Source organism: Crotalus tigris, unplaced genomic scaffold, assembly GCF_016545835.1.
Source record: "Crotalus tigris isolate CLP2741 ecotype Arizona unplaced genomic scaffold, ASM1654583v1 scf7180000017536.10889498, whole genome shotgun sequence".
NCBI lineage: Eukaryota > Metazoa > Chordata > Lepidosauria > Squamata > Viperidae > Crotalus > Crotalus tigris.
The window spans coordinates 7,476,200-7,491,530 of NW_024096460.1; the positions used below are offsets into that span (position 1 = coordinate 7,476,200).

At 33.2% G+C, this 15,331-nt stretch overlaps 1 protein-coding gene across 3 annotated transcripts in view; it reads left to right on the plus strand.

Moving 5' to 3' along the window:
- DOCK1 (dedicator of cytokinesis 1) overlaps positions 1-15,331 on the plus strand; it is a 450,137-nt gene that overhangs the window by 145,404 nt on the left and 289,402 nt on the right. For all 3 annotated transcript variants that reach the window (XM_039345121.1, XM_039344947.1, XM_039345028.1), the window contains exons 23-26: positions 1,324-1,432; positions 8,768-8,838; positions 10,252-10,358; positions 12,836-12,963. In XM_039345121.1, coding sequence (XP_039201055.1) covers positions 1,324-1,432; positions 8,768-8,838; positions 10,252-10,358; positions 12,836-12,963 — 415 coding nt within the window. The remainder of the gene's footprint in view (positions 1-1,323; positions 1,433-8,767; positions 8,839-10,251; positions 10,359-12,835; positions 12,964-15,331) is intronic.

A 15,331-nucleotide genomic window follows, 5' to 3' on the forward strand; every position in this document is an offset into this window, starting at 1 on the left:
AGACAAGTGGTACTTGTAAAAGATGTATGGGGAGCTCCACTGACTCCCTCAAGTCAAGATCCTTAAGCCTTTTTCTCAAACTTATGACTGTTTTAGCTTCCATTTTCTAGTGGGACCTCCCAGCTTTCAATTTTTATAGATAATAAACTGGGAGGCCTAGTAAGAAAACTTCTCTGTCAGAACAAGACTACAGATTTCAGAAGAAGACAGAAGTTACATAGATTAAGTTAAAGGCAAAATGAAACTTGAAGATAGTGTGGGAAATTAAAAGCAAAATATCATGGATCTTATAAACTTTAGCTTCATTATCTTCTATGCAAGATATGCAGACAAACACACGCAATACAAGTAGAAAAAATAGGACTAAGGAGAAAGAAACAACTCAGATTACTCAGTTATATAAACTTGGGAAAAAAATCTAATTTGCTTTTAACTCCAGTTTTTTCTTTTAGGTGACTAATCGCCAATCCTTATTCCAGGATTGGAGCTATTGTTCCTTATTTGGAAGAAACCAACTATGAGAGTCTTACTCTTCTCAGGAGTTAAAGATAGTAAAAGAACAAAAATGAAATTAAATTAACCTGTTCTCTCTGAAGAATGCATTTGAATTGGGAAAAAAATTATGTTTTTGATTTGAATTTCCTGAATTATATGGGATGCTGCCTGCTACCTTGATTGATTGATTCTTTCTTATCTGAACCTTGCTGCAGTACTAAACAAAGATTTTGTTTTATGTTTCATATTACAGATTTAATTTGGCCAAAGAAACAGTGATTGAGACAAGATGCAATAGTTGTATGGGAACCATGTGACATCCTAGAGCAGTGGTTCTCAACCCTTTTAATGCCGCGACCCCCAACCGGTCGTAAGTCAAGGACTACTCAACTGGTGCAGCACCGTTTGCAGAATGGGACTTTTGGCGGGCTCAGCAGGGCAGAGACAGCCTGGACAATTCCTATTGGCTTTTGAAAGCCAATAGAATTAGACTCTATTCAAGAGAGTCTATTCTATTGGCTTTCAAAAGCCAATAGAATAAAAGGGAGTAGCACAGCTAAGGAAAAGGGGAAAAAATGGCGGACTGCGTTGTTTGGCGACCCCCGTGAAATGGTCGTTCGACCCCAAATGTCCCGACCCACAGGTTGAGAACCACTGTCCTAGAGAAAGATTGTATGTCAGTGTAATCCAGAATTAGTGTGCATTTTTCCTATTCTTGATATGGCGGAAAAATAAGGCTGTAAAGGAAGGTGTTGAGAGAGAGAGAGTACTCATTAATTTTAGTTATTGTATTCTTTTTAACTGTTTTGTTGTTATTTGTTTTCTCAGATTGTATGAGAATAAAGGGGAAGCTGACTTTAGGGAATCTTTGCTTCAACTCTTTAAGTCTATTAACGAAATGATGAACAGTGCCTCTGACCAGACTGTTACAGTAAAGGTATGTTTTGGAAATAGAAGAGCTTTTTTATTTTTATCTATAAAAATCTTAAGTTTTACACATTACAGGAAATTTTATATTTTACTTTATTTGAAAAATGAAGTTCAAAATGTGTCCAGAGAATTTTCAGTAGCCTGAAATTTGTAATGAAACTTTTTCTGCAAATGTACTTGTTGCTGAAATTAATACTCTAGTGTGTTAGTGTGGAAGTAGGAAATTTGTCCATATGAATTAATGCTTCTTTCTGAATTGACAACATTGCTATGGTATAGCTCTGATTTTGTTATGCTATTGCTTTGTATGAACTCAAGTGGGTTAATTATAGCTTCTTAACCCCTGAATTATCTTACACAAAGAAAACATCAAAACAAAATAATCTTAGAAAGAAGGCAAGGCAAATGGATACTGGCTGCAACTATACTTAATAATTTTGAAGGGGGTTGGGGTTATGGAGAGTTGGATGATAGTATAAAATAGCAGGAGCCAGCAAAGAATAGGATTTTTTCTATTTGCTTTTTTTGGTTCTCCTCAGCATACCTTGCTCCTTAGATTTGGAACAAATTGTTTAGAGGTGTATATTTACTTGTGTGTGTATCTCTCTCTCTCTGTATCTCTCTCTCTCTCTCTCTCTCTCTCTCTGTGTGTGTGTGTGTGTGTGTGTGTGTGTGTGTAGTATGGCTTTTTATTTTTCCTGTCTCATGTTATCAGAAACAATGCAACTAATTTTTAGAAGCTGTGTTTAAAAATAGTTTGAGGTCATGAAGAACATTGGGGAACTCAGTTCTGTTCTAGCATAATCAGATTTTTTTCTATAATCCCCAGATGATAATATAACATAATTTGTGGACAAATAAAAGATAAATGAAATATATAGTGTATATTTTTGTATCTTCTTGTTTTCTTGCTAGCCTCTGCCATGAATGAAATTTGGTAGACTGGTAATCTTGGAACAATTGATGATTTGTGAAATTAGCAATAGCAGTAGCACTTAGACTTATATACCACTTCAAGGTGCTTTACAGCCCTCTCTAATCAGTTTACAGAGTCAGCATATTGCCCCCAACAATCTGAGTCTTCATTTTACTGATCTTGGTAGGATGGAAGGCTGTGTCAACCTTGAGCCTTCAGTGTGAGGAATCACTTCAGGCAGCTGGCAGTCAGCGGAAGTAGCCTGCAGTACTGCATTCTAACCACTGCGCCACCATGGCTCAGAAATTAAAATTCTATTAATTCATAACAGTCTAGAAAATAGTGCTTTCATATTCTGTGACATGGTACTTAGTCACTGAAATAAATGAGAAATTTGTTTCTTATAATAACTCTGCTTGTGAATATGTCACTTTCATTAATAGATAATTAACTTTATGGTGGCTGAATCTCCTATCATACCATAGAAAAATGCAAATATAGTAGTCATCACTTAACAAAAGGCAAAATAAGATTTGAGAATAGATAACCTCGCACCAATGTATTTTTGTTCAATTAGTAAACTTGTATCATCATGTATATAATTTATTTATTGATCAGAAAACAGACCATTTATTTCAAAAGCCAAGTAAATTTTGAGCATGTTTTGTGTGTATGTGTTTGTGGAGGGGGGGCTGCATTGAATCTTACTCTTTTTATTATATATCTTCTCTCCACACACAACCACACACTTACTGCGAGCTTAGGACAGTGGTCACCAACCATTGCGGCTTGGCAGCCCAGTTGGGTGGGGAAAGGGAAACCAGGTGCGAGTGGAGGACCAGCGCACACATGTGTATGTGCAGCTCAACTTACACAAGTGGCAAGCCGACACACGCATGCACATGCAGCTTGACTGCCACTTCAGCAAGTTGACCTGCATTCACACCTGTGTGCGCTACCCGCAGTCACTACCGAGCCCTGGCCTATTCGCAACTGGACCATGGAGGACCCCCAGCTTAGGTATCCTGCTATCTAGATTTAATACATTTATGTAATATTTTTATTTATTTTTATCCTTCTATGAAAAGTAATTCCTAGTATACTATGAAGCAAATAGGCTTGAGTTAGGAAATATTTTTCATAAATGTGGAGTTGAAAATTAGTTGTTGAATGTGAGAAGAGTGATAGATATAATGGAAGTAAAGCATACATGAAAATCAATGGGATAAATGTTTCAACACGAACAGGGCATAAAATAAGGGAGTGTGATGTTTCTTGGCTGTTTAATGTTTTTATGAATAAATTCGTAACTTGCTAGTGATGTGAGAATATTAGTATGTTAGTATTCATGATATTTTTCAAGGACATATTACTGTGTTGGCTATTTATCTAAATGATTTGCAGGAATTGTTAGATTTAATGATGCAACAAAATATTGATCTCAAGACCAATATAGCAAAGACCAAGGTTGTATGTCAAAATGGGTTAAATGATTGTCTTCATATGTAAATAGCAAAAACTGGAGCAAGTAGCTGAATTTATATAACTTGGTAGAGTGTATGTTATAGTTGGGAAAACAGATGGAGAAATAGGATGTGTGTGTGTGTGTGTGTGTGTGTGTGTGTGTGTGTACGTACGTACGTACGTATGTACGTACCTGCTTTCTGGTCAGTATCACTTCTAGTGACATTCTGTATCTGTAGAGAAACTGATTTAACACAAGGTCACTTGGGTAGCCTTGTGCTTAAGCACAACTGAAAACCACGGTCCCCCAATGTCTAGATTGATGCCTTAATCACTGTATCAAGATAGCTCTTTGGAGAAATGTTAAGACATGCCAATTCTCATAGAATGATAGTGAGTAGTGTGCTTTTTGTTGCGATGAATGAATATTGTTGAAAGTAGTTGTGTATAAGAGTAAGGGGAAGGGAAAAGAAAAAGAGAAAAAGTCATGAATGAATTAAAATGGATTAAACACAAAAATGAGTGACCATTATAATTACGTTGCAATATTGGAAGAAGGAATTTTTGCCTACTTTGCAAGAATGGTTTTTTAAAGTTTCTTATTTAGCGGAAATGGCAAAAATTTCGGCTTTCTTGAAAGATCAATCGCAAGAGAAGTATCTTTTGGTGTGGAAAAGATGGATAAATTTTATACAATATAAGAATGATATAAGAAAATATTATCTAGCTTTTGAATAATTTATATAAGTTTAAGATATTATTTAGAAGTGTAATTATTATTATTCTTTAATTTTTTTCTCTTTCTTTTTTTCTCTTTTTTATTTAGATATTATTTAGAAGTGTAATTGTTATTATTCTTTAATTTTTTATTTTTTTTATTTTTTTATTTTCCCTTTTTTTTCCTCTTTTTGTTTTCTATATATAATGGAGTTAAAGTATTTTACAATTTGTTTATTGAGTGTAATTATATTTGCTTAAGGTTTATTTGGATTTAAAACTTTTTTTCTTTTAAGATCTAGTTAAGCCTGTATTCAGCTCTGGGAAGAATGGGGGAGGGTTTTGGGGTGGGTTGGGAGGGATTGGGGAAGGGATTTTTATTGTAAAAGTAAAATATATTAGTCTTTCAAGCCCGAAAGTTAATTACGTTGTGGTGATATGACTATGTAGCCATAATGAATGATTCAATTGCAAAACAAGTATATAAAGATTGAATGGGTCAAAATGAAATGCTACGAAAGTCATAATTGAATAGAGAAAAAAGTGAGATAAGAAATATAAAGAACAAAAGACTCTGTATGAATAGATATATGGATATTTTGTAATGAATGATGATTTGCAAGATAGAAAGCAATGTGTGACTGATACTGATATAATGGTATTCCTTTTGTTACAGTGGTATTTCTTATCTTACCACCATTTCTTATCTTATTTCTTATACTTTTCTTCTGTATTCTGCAAAACAAATCTTACTCTGAAAGGGAGTGGAACAATTGGTATATATGTAAATATAAGTGAATAAATGAGGATCACATCATGGAACCAATATATGAAGAAAGAGTGAATGGATTAAGAGGAAGACCAAGAAGGTTGTGATTGGGTGGGGGTTCATGAAAAGTTCAAGGCCTAATAATGTAAAATAAATTCAGCTATATTCCATTCCTTTATCTTATTATTTCTTACTTCCTTTTGTGCAATTTTCATATTATTTCTTGTGAAAGAGAATAGCATGATGAGCATGTGTGTACATAAGTTCAGCGCATATGAATTTATTGCTTATTCTCACCCTTACATTTCTGAGGAAAGTCAGATGACTCTGTTTTTGGTTGACAGTCTCAAACTAACAGTGTGTCAATTATAGGCACTAAGAGGCAATTAGAACATACACGTTCATATTCCTGTTTAGATGAAATCACAAGACAATAGTAATTTTAGTAAGAAGGACTGATATCTTACAAGTGTGAACAGTAATGTAGAATAGGAATTTGGTAATTTTTAATATGCTACCAAAGTGTAATAAAGGATTAGCTTTTTGTTCTTTATTGGTATGAGAGTATGAAAATGTGTGTTGTCATTAGGCTGATTAAATTCTGTTGTCCTTGCTGGGATGGGAACAGGGATATGAACCTTGGCTTAGTGATGTGCAAGTATGTTAATTAATAATTTTAATTTATAATGTTAATTTAAGAAGTTAACAAACTGTTTAATTGTTGGTAATTGTTCCTGACGTTCCGTTGATATCTGATGACTATTGCCTGAAATTAATAATCTCTCTTTTCATGTATATCAGCATCTGGGAATAGCTAACATAGTAATGATGCCACTAATCATGCAGGATCTCGTTTCAGCTATAGCTTGCAAATAGAGTAAAGGTTGCATTTGCTATTTGGCTTTCATAAGACTTAGCGTTGACCTTGTATAAAATTAATCGGCTTTCTAATTTAAATTATTCTAGAGTCTCTCTATTTTCTTTTACTTTATAAACTAAGCCATAATTCAGATAATTAAATATTTTAATTACAGTTTGACACATTAGTCATCTGTATTGTCATCATTAATTTATTTTATAAAAGTGAGTGCTATTTATTTCAAATCCATTGAAGACATGCTATAGTAGGTTTTTTAAAAATACGCAAAGATAATTAGCATGAAATGCTAATTATTAATAAATATACTAATCATTAATTTATCAAAACTAAACTGAAAGGCAAATTATTTCAGAACACCGATAGGAGTCAATTTCAGTCCTGGTATATATGTAATAAAATATTACCATATGTGTAGGTTACATTAAAACAAAAATTTTATGTTGTTAGAGAGATGTTTATCCAAAGCTCAGGCACCTTTTTTAATACACTTTCATTTTTTCTAATAAAATTGTAATAATTCTCAAAGGAAAAAACTTTTTTTGCTAGTTCGTGTAATTTTGAGCCATTTCTTTCAAATTAAGAGGAGTTTGTTTTATCTTAGAACTCTTCAAAATTAGGATTAGAGTATTCATATTTTCAAAATTCAAAATGAAATTGGCAAGAACCTTTATCTCAAAGCTATCACTAATATTAGTAGGATACAATCTCCAACAATAGGATAATACTGAAAAAGGTGCTTCCAGAATTTGTAAGTTAGAAAAAGCTTTTTAATTGGAAACAACTTCATGTTTTTAGGACTTTCTCTTTTTATTTCCCTTCCTCCCACTTTTTCTTTGTATATGAAGTTTCTTTCAAGTCAGGTTCAGTTCGAGCCATGGGCACACCATGTAGTTTTTTTGGCAACAATATAGAAAAGATTTACCATACCTACTCCTAGCATATTTTTAACTCTTCACATTCTAGCCCACAATCCTGGTATTTCTTGATGATTGATTCCCATTGAAATATTATAACTTGGTGTGATTCAACTTAACTTTTTGGGGTTAACAAAGGTCAGGTACCAGCTATTTATTATAATATATTGGTTATATTTGTTGCCTCTAGGCATTGAAGTGCTGTTTCTTTAAACAGAAAAGTATTACAGTGGTACAAAGAAGGTAATTCTAGGTATGTTTAATTGTGCTGAACATATAGAATACCTATGGAATTAGTTCCATTCTTTCTGAGAAAAAATACCTATATTTATGGTTGCATGAATTTTTACTTCGTACTTTGCTAACTGAAATCAGTGTAATAGGCATCATCTTGAGAAATATGTAAATTAAGAATTACTTCATGCATTATTCAAAAAAGCTTATTTTGTATCATTGATAGCTCTTATCTTATGTAAAGATATGCTAATGATTTAATTAAAATAATTACACTGGATAATGTACCCTGAACTTTATCCCAAAGTACTTCATATTAATCATCATACATAGCTGTATTTTAGTCACAAAGACAGTTATAAATTTGATGGTTAATAGATAAATAACTTGGGGCCTGATTAACTCCCTCCAAAGGGCAAATAGAACTGCCTTAGTTCTGAGTTAGATTTTGGTTTCAACTGGGAGTAGAAGAAGAATAGTGTAGTCTCCTTAGTACATTAGTACTCTCATGTGAATGAAATCTTTAATGTATGCCATTGTGCCCACAGTAAAAAAATGACAATAAAGGTTATCTATCTATCTATCTATCTATCTATCTATCTATCTATCTATCTATCTATCTATCTATCTATCTATCTATCTATCTATCTATCTAAATCTTTAAAGAGTCAAGGAAATTATTCTATTAAAACTCTAGGCAAATTAAAATAATGCAGATACTATGATACAGCAAAAAGTTGAGCTCCTCAAAATTTAGGGAACCTCATGTAATGTTGCAAGAAGAAAGAAATTCCATATGAATGAATCTATATCTTGCAAAATAATATAATATAAAATCCTTTCCTTTATTTTTAAAAAAGTATTTTAATTGTAAAGTTTTTTGTTCTTGTTAGACTTTGTCCTTTTCTTTACTCCAAACGGTTGGCATCATGAAGCTCATGTTTGTGTCTAAGTATTATATACAATGGATAGAAATTGTACAATATTACCTATGATTTTTCAAAATCTTCTGATGCTACAAAGATAGAAATAAATACATAGGAACTAATGATATAATCAACTGTAAAAATGAAAGAAAACAAATCTTGATCCTAAAATTGCTGCACTGAAGGTTTCATTTGATAAATTGAAAGAGGATAACTGCAGCATAGTGGTTCACAACTGGAGATAAAGAAGCAACAAAGGACAGTAGTGGAAACAAATGGAAAATGACAGTGGAGGGATGTGAAAGAGAATTGGGAGTCAAGGAAGTTTTCACATGGTAGCCTCATTCTTTAAGTGGAGAAAGTAACAGAGGTGGCAGTGAAGAACGTAGTTTCCTAAAACCGTTGGAAAGTTAAATAACATTGTTGAAAAGGGTATCAGAGAAGCAGTGGCAAGAAGTGCTTTAAGGAATTCAACTGTATGATTTAATTCTTCTTTAAATAAATTATTCTGCTCATTTTTAGGGAGCTGCTCTTAAATACTTACCAACTATTGTGAATGATGTAAAGCTTGTTTTTGATCCCAAAGAACTTAGGTACGTATATGTCATCTGTATAAGTATATGCCTAAGACTATATTTTTGTTCATACTTAATAATAATCCTCTTTGAACTTGAGATGTTCCTATGCTTAAGTTTAGGATTGTGTTGGAAACATTTGCTATGCTGTTAGTTTATTAATGATAAAGCCTCTTTCAGTCGGAGCTCTACACCACAGCATTTCATAGCCATGTCCGCATATTTTACAGTTGCTTTCTTTTGGAACTTAAATATTAAAACCTATTTCTTATCCCTAGACTTTGAGACAGAATGAATGTGATGGAACCCTTCAGTGAAACTTTGGTTTCATTTTTTTTAACACAATTGTTATTATCTTTTTGGACTTTCTCTTTTGATGATATAATTATTTTTGTTTTGTTTTTATAATTATTTTGTAAACCGCTCCGAGTTGTAACAGATTGGTGGGGGAGGGGCTATGCATTTCACAGCTAAATAAATAAATGGGAGTGGGGTGCAGTGAAATTAGTGAGTCTTACTCAAAATACATATGTGAGTGTGCTTACAATTACATAGTGACATATTTTGATGAACCAGTTTTCTTAACACTTTTGGGTTTCACTATAACAGCCTCCCTCCTCTAGACTGCTTGCTCTCCAAAACATAGAACAACCCCACAGTTGTGGCCTTCCAGAACCAATTAATGCCAACCTTTTCTGGAGGATTAATTTGATACAGCAGTGTCATTTTTTCTATAATTCAGAATTTCTAGCCTTTTATTATCAGTCACTATTTTAATCAATTTTATTCTAATTTTATGGTCTGTGTTTATTATGTAAATTCTGTAAGGTGCTTAGAGTCTGGTGGTTTCAAGTGGTCAGATAAATAAATGATTAAATAAAAATATGAATTTGAAATATTTGCATGTTTCTATTCCCAATGCACTTGGGCACTTTGAAGGGCAAAAATAATTACCCGACTGTTACCTTCTATAGGCATCCTTTGCATTAAACTACAGTATATAGGAGGCATGCATAGCAGAGTTTCAATTCATCTTATTATCTAGTGATGATTAATTGCAGATAGTTAAATCCTGAAGGAGTGAATTGAATACTTGTAAAGGTTATACTGAACATATTCCACTGATTTTTAAACACATTTTTAAAAGCATAGGAATGAAGAAAACCATAAACATTTGATGAAAAAAACCTAAAGGGAAAACCTAAAATATGTTTATTTTTCTGATTAAATTAATGCTCGGGAGTAAGAAATAAATTTGATGGTTTTACATGAGTCTTAAAAATGTATAAGTTAATAAGTATATAGATAAGATCAGAATAACAGGGGATCACATGAATTCTTAATTGCTTTTTCAAATACATTGGATTTTTAAATTTATGTCTCAGTGTTTCTAAATAAATAAAAATGTCTTATTCTTTCTTGTTTGGCTAGCAAACTATTTACAGATTTTATACTGAATGTTCCAATGGGTCGTCTCACAATTCAGAAGCTGTACTGCTTGATTGAAATAGTTCACAGTGATCTTTTCACACAACATGGTAAGAAAAAAAAACTTTAAATAAGTTTAAAAAGTATATAAATTGCCACATGATTTATTATTTGTCAATCTCTGTCATGCCCCAAAGTGCCATGATATATACAATAGCTGAGAGAGATCACCTCCTCACCCATATGATTGGGTAAAACCTATATATAGATAGAAGCTAATAATTAAACAACAACAACAAAAGATAAGTTAGAGTAAAACATAATGTCCTTCCTTTTTTTCCCAATCCGGAAATTTTTCAAGGAACAGAACTTTTTAACAGGAGCTAGAGATCCTCAATAACAAGAGACACCCGTAATCTTCTCTTTTCTTCTATTCAAAATAGTGTAGACTACTACTTCTAGCTGATATACACAACAGGCAACAGAGAAGATCTTGTCTTTTCTTCCACTGGTGCCTAGACAGGTTTTTTTTTTTTTAAAAAAAAAGGATAAACCAGAACCTTGACAGTTCTTTTTTTAAATTTGTTCAGGAAAATATGGAGGATAGAATGGACACTCCAGACAGAATCAAGCAATGTTATAGACATATAAGAATTATCTTCCCTAATATAATGGAACCGTCATCTCCTACAGGAATAATTAAATGTCCCTTTGGTTGCTGCACCCTCACATCCTTCATAGCCAGCAAGAGAACAAAAATGGTCCTTCACAAGCAATTCAAAGCTTCAGTTGCCTGCTATTCACACAGCAGCTACAAATTCCTTATTAGAGCAACCTTTGTGTGAGTAAAGGAAATGGCAGACATAGATAATATTCCTAAACTGATGGAAGATGTACAAGAACATTTCTTGAACAGTTGCTCTTCTGGCAGATTCTTTATTTTTAAGCCATGCTGTCAATGGCAACAATCTTTGAAGCTAGAAGAAATCTCTAGCATACAGTTAGCACCAAGATACAGGTACACAAACTTGCTTTGAATCAGTTCCTTTTGTGGAGATAAAGCTTTTTGGGAAATATTCCAAATCTTACCTTGGTTGAAACATACATCAAAATATTTTCTTTCCTAAGGGCAAACATAACATAAAAGGTCTTTTCAGACCAACTGATGTGTAGTGAGACATTTCAAGAATATTTCAGATCCAAATGATCTGGAACATCAAGAATTTCAAACAAGATTCATTCATATTAATGAATGTTATTTGATTTTCCAAAGTTCAAATATGGCTGTTTAATCTGATGCCAATGCCACTAAGGGTTATTGGAATTTGTGGTAGGCAATAGCCAAAGGCTACATTTAGAATTTGCTTAGATGCCAAGAAAGAAATTTGTGGCGTGTCAGTTTTCTGGAGCTTAATGCAATTTTTGTTTGCTATTAAAGAATTGAAGGGAAATCATATACTGATGAAAATAAGTAATGTTTACATTATATAAAAGCTTATCTGAGTAAGCAAGAAAGACACATTCCAGGGTTCTCAACAGGGTGGAATAAACTTGCAGTTAATAAAAGTGGGACATCTATAGGAGTCTCTAGTAATGGCTTGGCTCAGCAAGACCTCTCTCAAGTAGTTGAAACTGAATCTCCATAAGCCAGTTTTCCAGCTGCTAATGTTTCAGCTTGGCTTTCGGAATGTAAACTTGTTTGTAATGAGGTTTGTAATACTTAGGTTTGAAATGTTTTCTCAAAGCTTTTGTGCCCAGACACAACTCAATAATTTGTTTCCAGTATACAAAAAGGCTCCATTTGTCTTTATGCCTTTCTATTATTGTTGTTGTTGTTGTATTATTACTCAGACATATAAGCTCAATAATTCAAAACATAGATCACATAAGTGACAATGATGATTTATGGAATCACTCTCAAACAATGTAATTCTTTTTACAAAGAATACAAGTTCCTTTAGAGTAGCAGACTCCATTATCTGGAGATCTCCTCCCCACAGGATATCCATTTTAAATGATTCAATGAATTACTATATTCAGATATTATTTTAGCACTTGTATTATCTCATAGTTCAAATGTTATGATAGAGAATAGGGTTTCATTACCATATTGATTCTAATGGTTTCTTATGTATTGAGAACAATGCCCTTTCATAACATGAGTCTAGATTATCTGGGGGGGCATGTCTTCTCGGTTACATTAGCCCATCCCAATAGCGCTAGGAAAGAAGGCATGCTGCAGGTGCTGCCGGCTAGTGACTTTTGTCTATTGGGTCCCAGTAAATATGCTTTCTTTGCTGTGGTGCCCAATTTATGGAATATCCTTATCTATTTTATATTGTCTATTTTATTTATTGTTGTACGTGGCCAGAGTCTTCTTTGGGAGAGATTGGCAGCTATATTCATTAGATTAACAAACAAATAAATTATTACTCCACTAGTCCAGTCTTCTGGACTAGATGGCCATAATAAATAAATAAATCATCATCATCTTTTTGGTTGAGTAATCAGGTATGTAAGGTGCTATATACTACTTAATTCTACTTTCTTTCCCACCTACCCACCGGACACTTTTTCTGATATATAGACTGCAGGGAGATTCTGATGCCAATGATGACGGATCAACTCAAGTATCATTTGGAAAGGCAAGAAGACCTGGATGCCTGTTGCCGATTGCTCAGTAATATTCTTGAAGTTCTTTATAGGAAAGATGTGGTTAGTAATCATTGTATATATTTAACTCTGACATTATGAATGTTTAAAAATGTTATGAATAAAATTGAGGTTTAAACAATGTAGCATTTGCTTTTGTAGTAATGCCATTCACCTAGATTTCTGCTTTGAATTGAAAAGGTGAAAAGGTGAAAATCTGATATACTGACATGCATTTGGTATGTTATATTTGATCCTTATTTTATCAGATGTAAAATTTGTTTAGGCACTAAATGATCTGGAACATTTTACGGAGCATTTTACTTCTGTTTGCAGTTGTGATAGCTTGATGGAGAAGTTCAGACTTTCTCTTGGCTGCAGTGAAGTACTACATCAGGATGGTCTATGATACTATTCAGTAAAGATGCTGTGATAAAAATGTAAACTCTGTTTTATAGTTCAGCAGGATTGAGCTCTGGTACTTTTCATCCAGGGACCAGATTTGTATAGATGACTACTTGTTTTTTTTTATTCAATTTAAGGGCTGGTTGTTTGTTGCTGCCTTCAGATTGCAATTATTGACATATTTAGATTCCCAAAAGAAATGCCAAGAAAATCCAATGGGAACTTATTTAATAAGCCCAGAGGCACCTAGAGTAAGGTTAGGTGAATGGGCTGTCATACAAATTGAATAATGAATGAATGAGTAATAAAATTACATCTAGAAATTAAGAGGTTTCTTAACAATATTCCTCATTTCAGTGAGCACAGTAATGCAGAATTTTGTAGTGGCCCTGTGATTGCTGCTCTGTCTTACTGCCTGTCTCCTATTCTGCAGTGTGAACTTTAGATTTTCATGCCATAATCTTTTGAAGAAGGCTTATTTATTTATTTATTTTAATTCCACCTTTATTATTTTTATAAAAAGCTTAAGGCGGCAAATATATTTCTTCCCCCCTCCCATCCTTTTCTGACAATAACAATCCTGTGAGGTAGAATAGGCTGAGAGACAATGACTTCAAGCCTAAGGAAGGACTAGAACTCAGTCTCCCAGTGAGTTAACCACTAGACCAAACTAGTTTTCATTTTTTATTATTTATAAGCCTAGGTGTTTAAAGTATGATTTACTAACCTGTGAATTTAAAATACATATCAAATCACAAAATTGTTTTAACTTCTTAAAATGGTGCACATCATATTGACTATCTCACTGAAAAGAATAGAGAATGCTTCTCCAAAAACTACATAATACTCTAAAGAAGGTTATCCTTTTGTTACTAATACATAACATTTCCCAGTTGTCACCGATTGGGAGAAGCATTTTAAAGCTTTCTGGCAATTCCCTTCTCCTGAAAGAATAATTACGATAGCTGCCACCACTCAGGCTAACTACGGTCTCAGCATATTCTATCCTGTTTAGTTAGGGAGTTCTTAGCTTTTTTCTTTCTTTTCTAGCAATATTGTCACAGTTTCCTAAAGTAGAGAAGATCAATGAAAGCCACTGGTAAATAGACCAACAAACTAATGCAAAATTTCCATCTCAACTCTTGCATTAGTTATCCAGATCTGACAATTACGATGCTGAGATTGACTGATAAAGATACTGACTAGTGTTCACCAATAGCTCACCAGTATGAAAATATTATATGAGAGAAACTGTTTGGGAAATAAAATATGGATTCTATCTATTTAATCTCTCAGCATGGGGCTTATGAAGCAGATACTTTTTAAGGCACTATTGTGCCTTAAAAGTGTGAATTTGACACACCCAAGTTTGGCAATTCTTTTGTATGGCTGTCAGTAACTGAATTTATTATTATAGTATATTTCCATTGTTCCTAAATCTCAATATATAACATTATCAGCATGATAAAGCTCTTGTGCTTGTTTAACCAAGTTTCTTTTATACATCGAAAGGCCTTTGGTATTCCTTAAGGATTAAACAAGCAAACTCTTTCCTGAAATCTACTTTTTAACATGCAAGATATATTAACAATGGCCTGTGTTTTAAACCTCCCTGTGCTCTTTGTGAAATGTGATTTTGATTGGAAATACAATCCAGTGGTGTAGTGCTTAATATTTACCAAAAAAAAAAAAAGATTGGTTGCTGTGCACCTTGGGGCATAAGCAATTATATTCTAGTTTCTTTACCTGCTGAGATTAGCAAAGTTGAAGACCTTTTACTTAGGAAGGTGCCTGCAGACCTGCTGAGAAGGCAGAGTAGATAAAAGATGAATAGGCTGAACTGGGGGAAATCATTTTTGAATGGTGACAAAAGTCCATTTCTTAAGGAATTATTGGGAAATGGAAGAGAATATTTATTGGTGAGAAATTTAATTATGAGGGTCAGGGAGCAAAAAGAAAACCTATTAACAAGCACTGATGATAAAGACAATGAAACCAATTAATCGTTTCTTGAATACAAAAACAA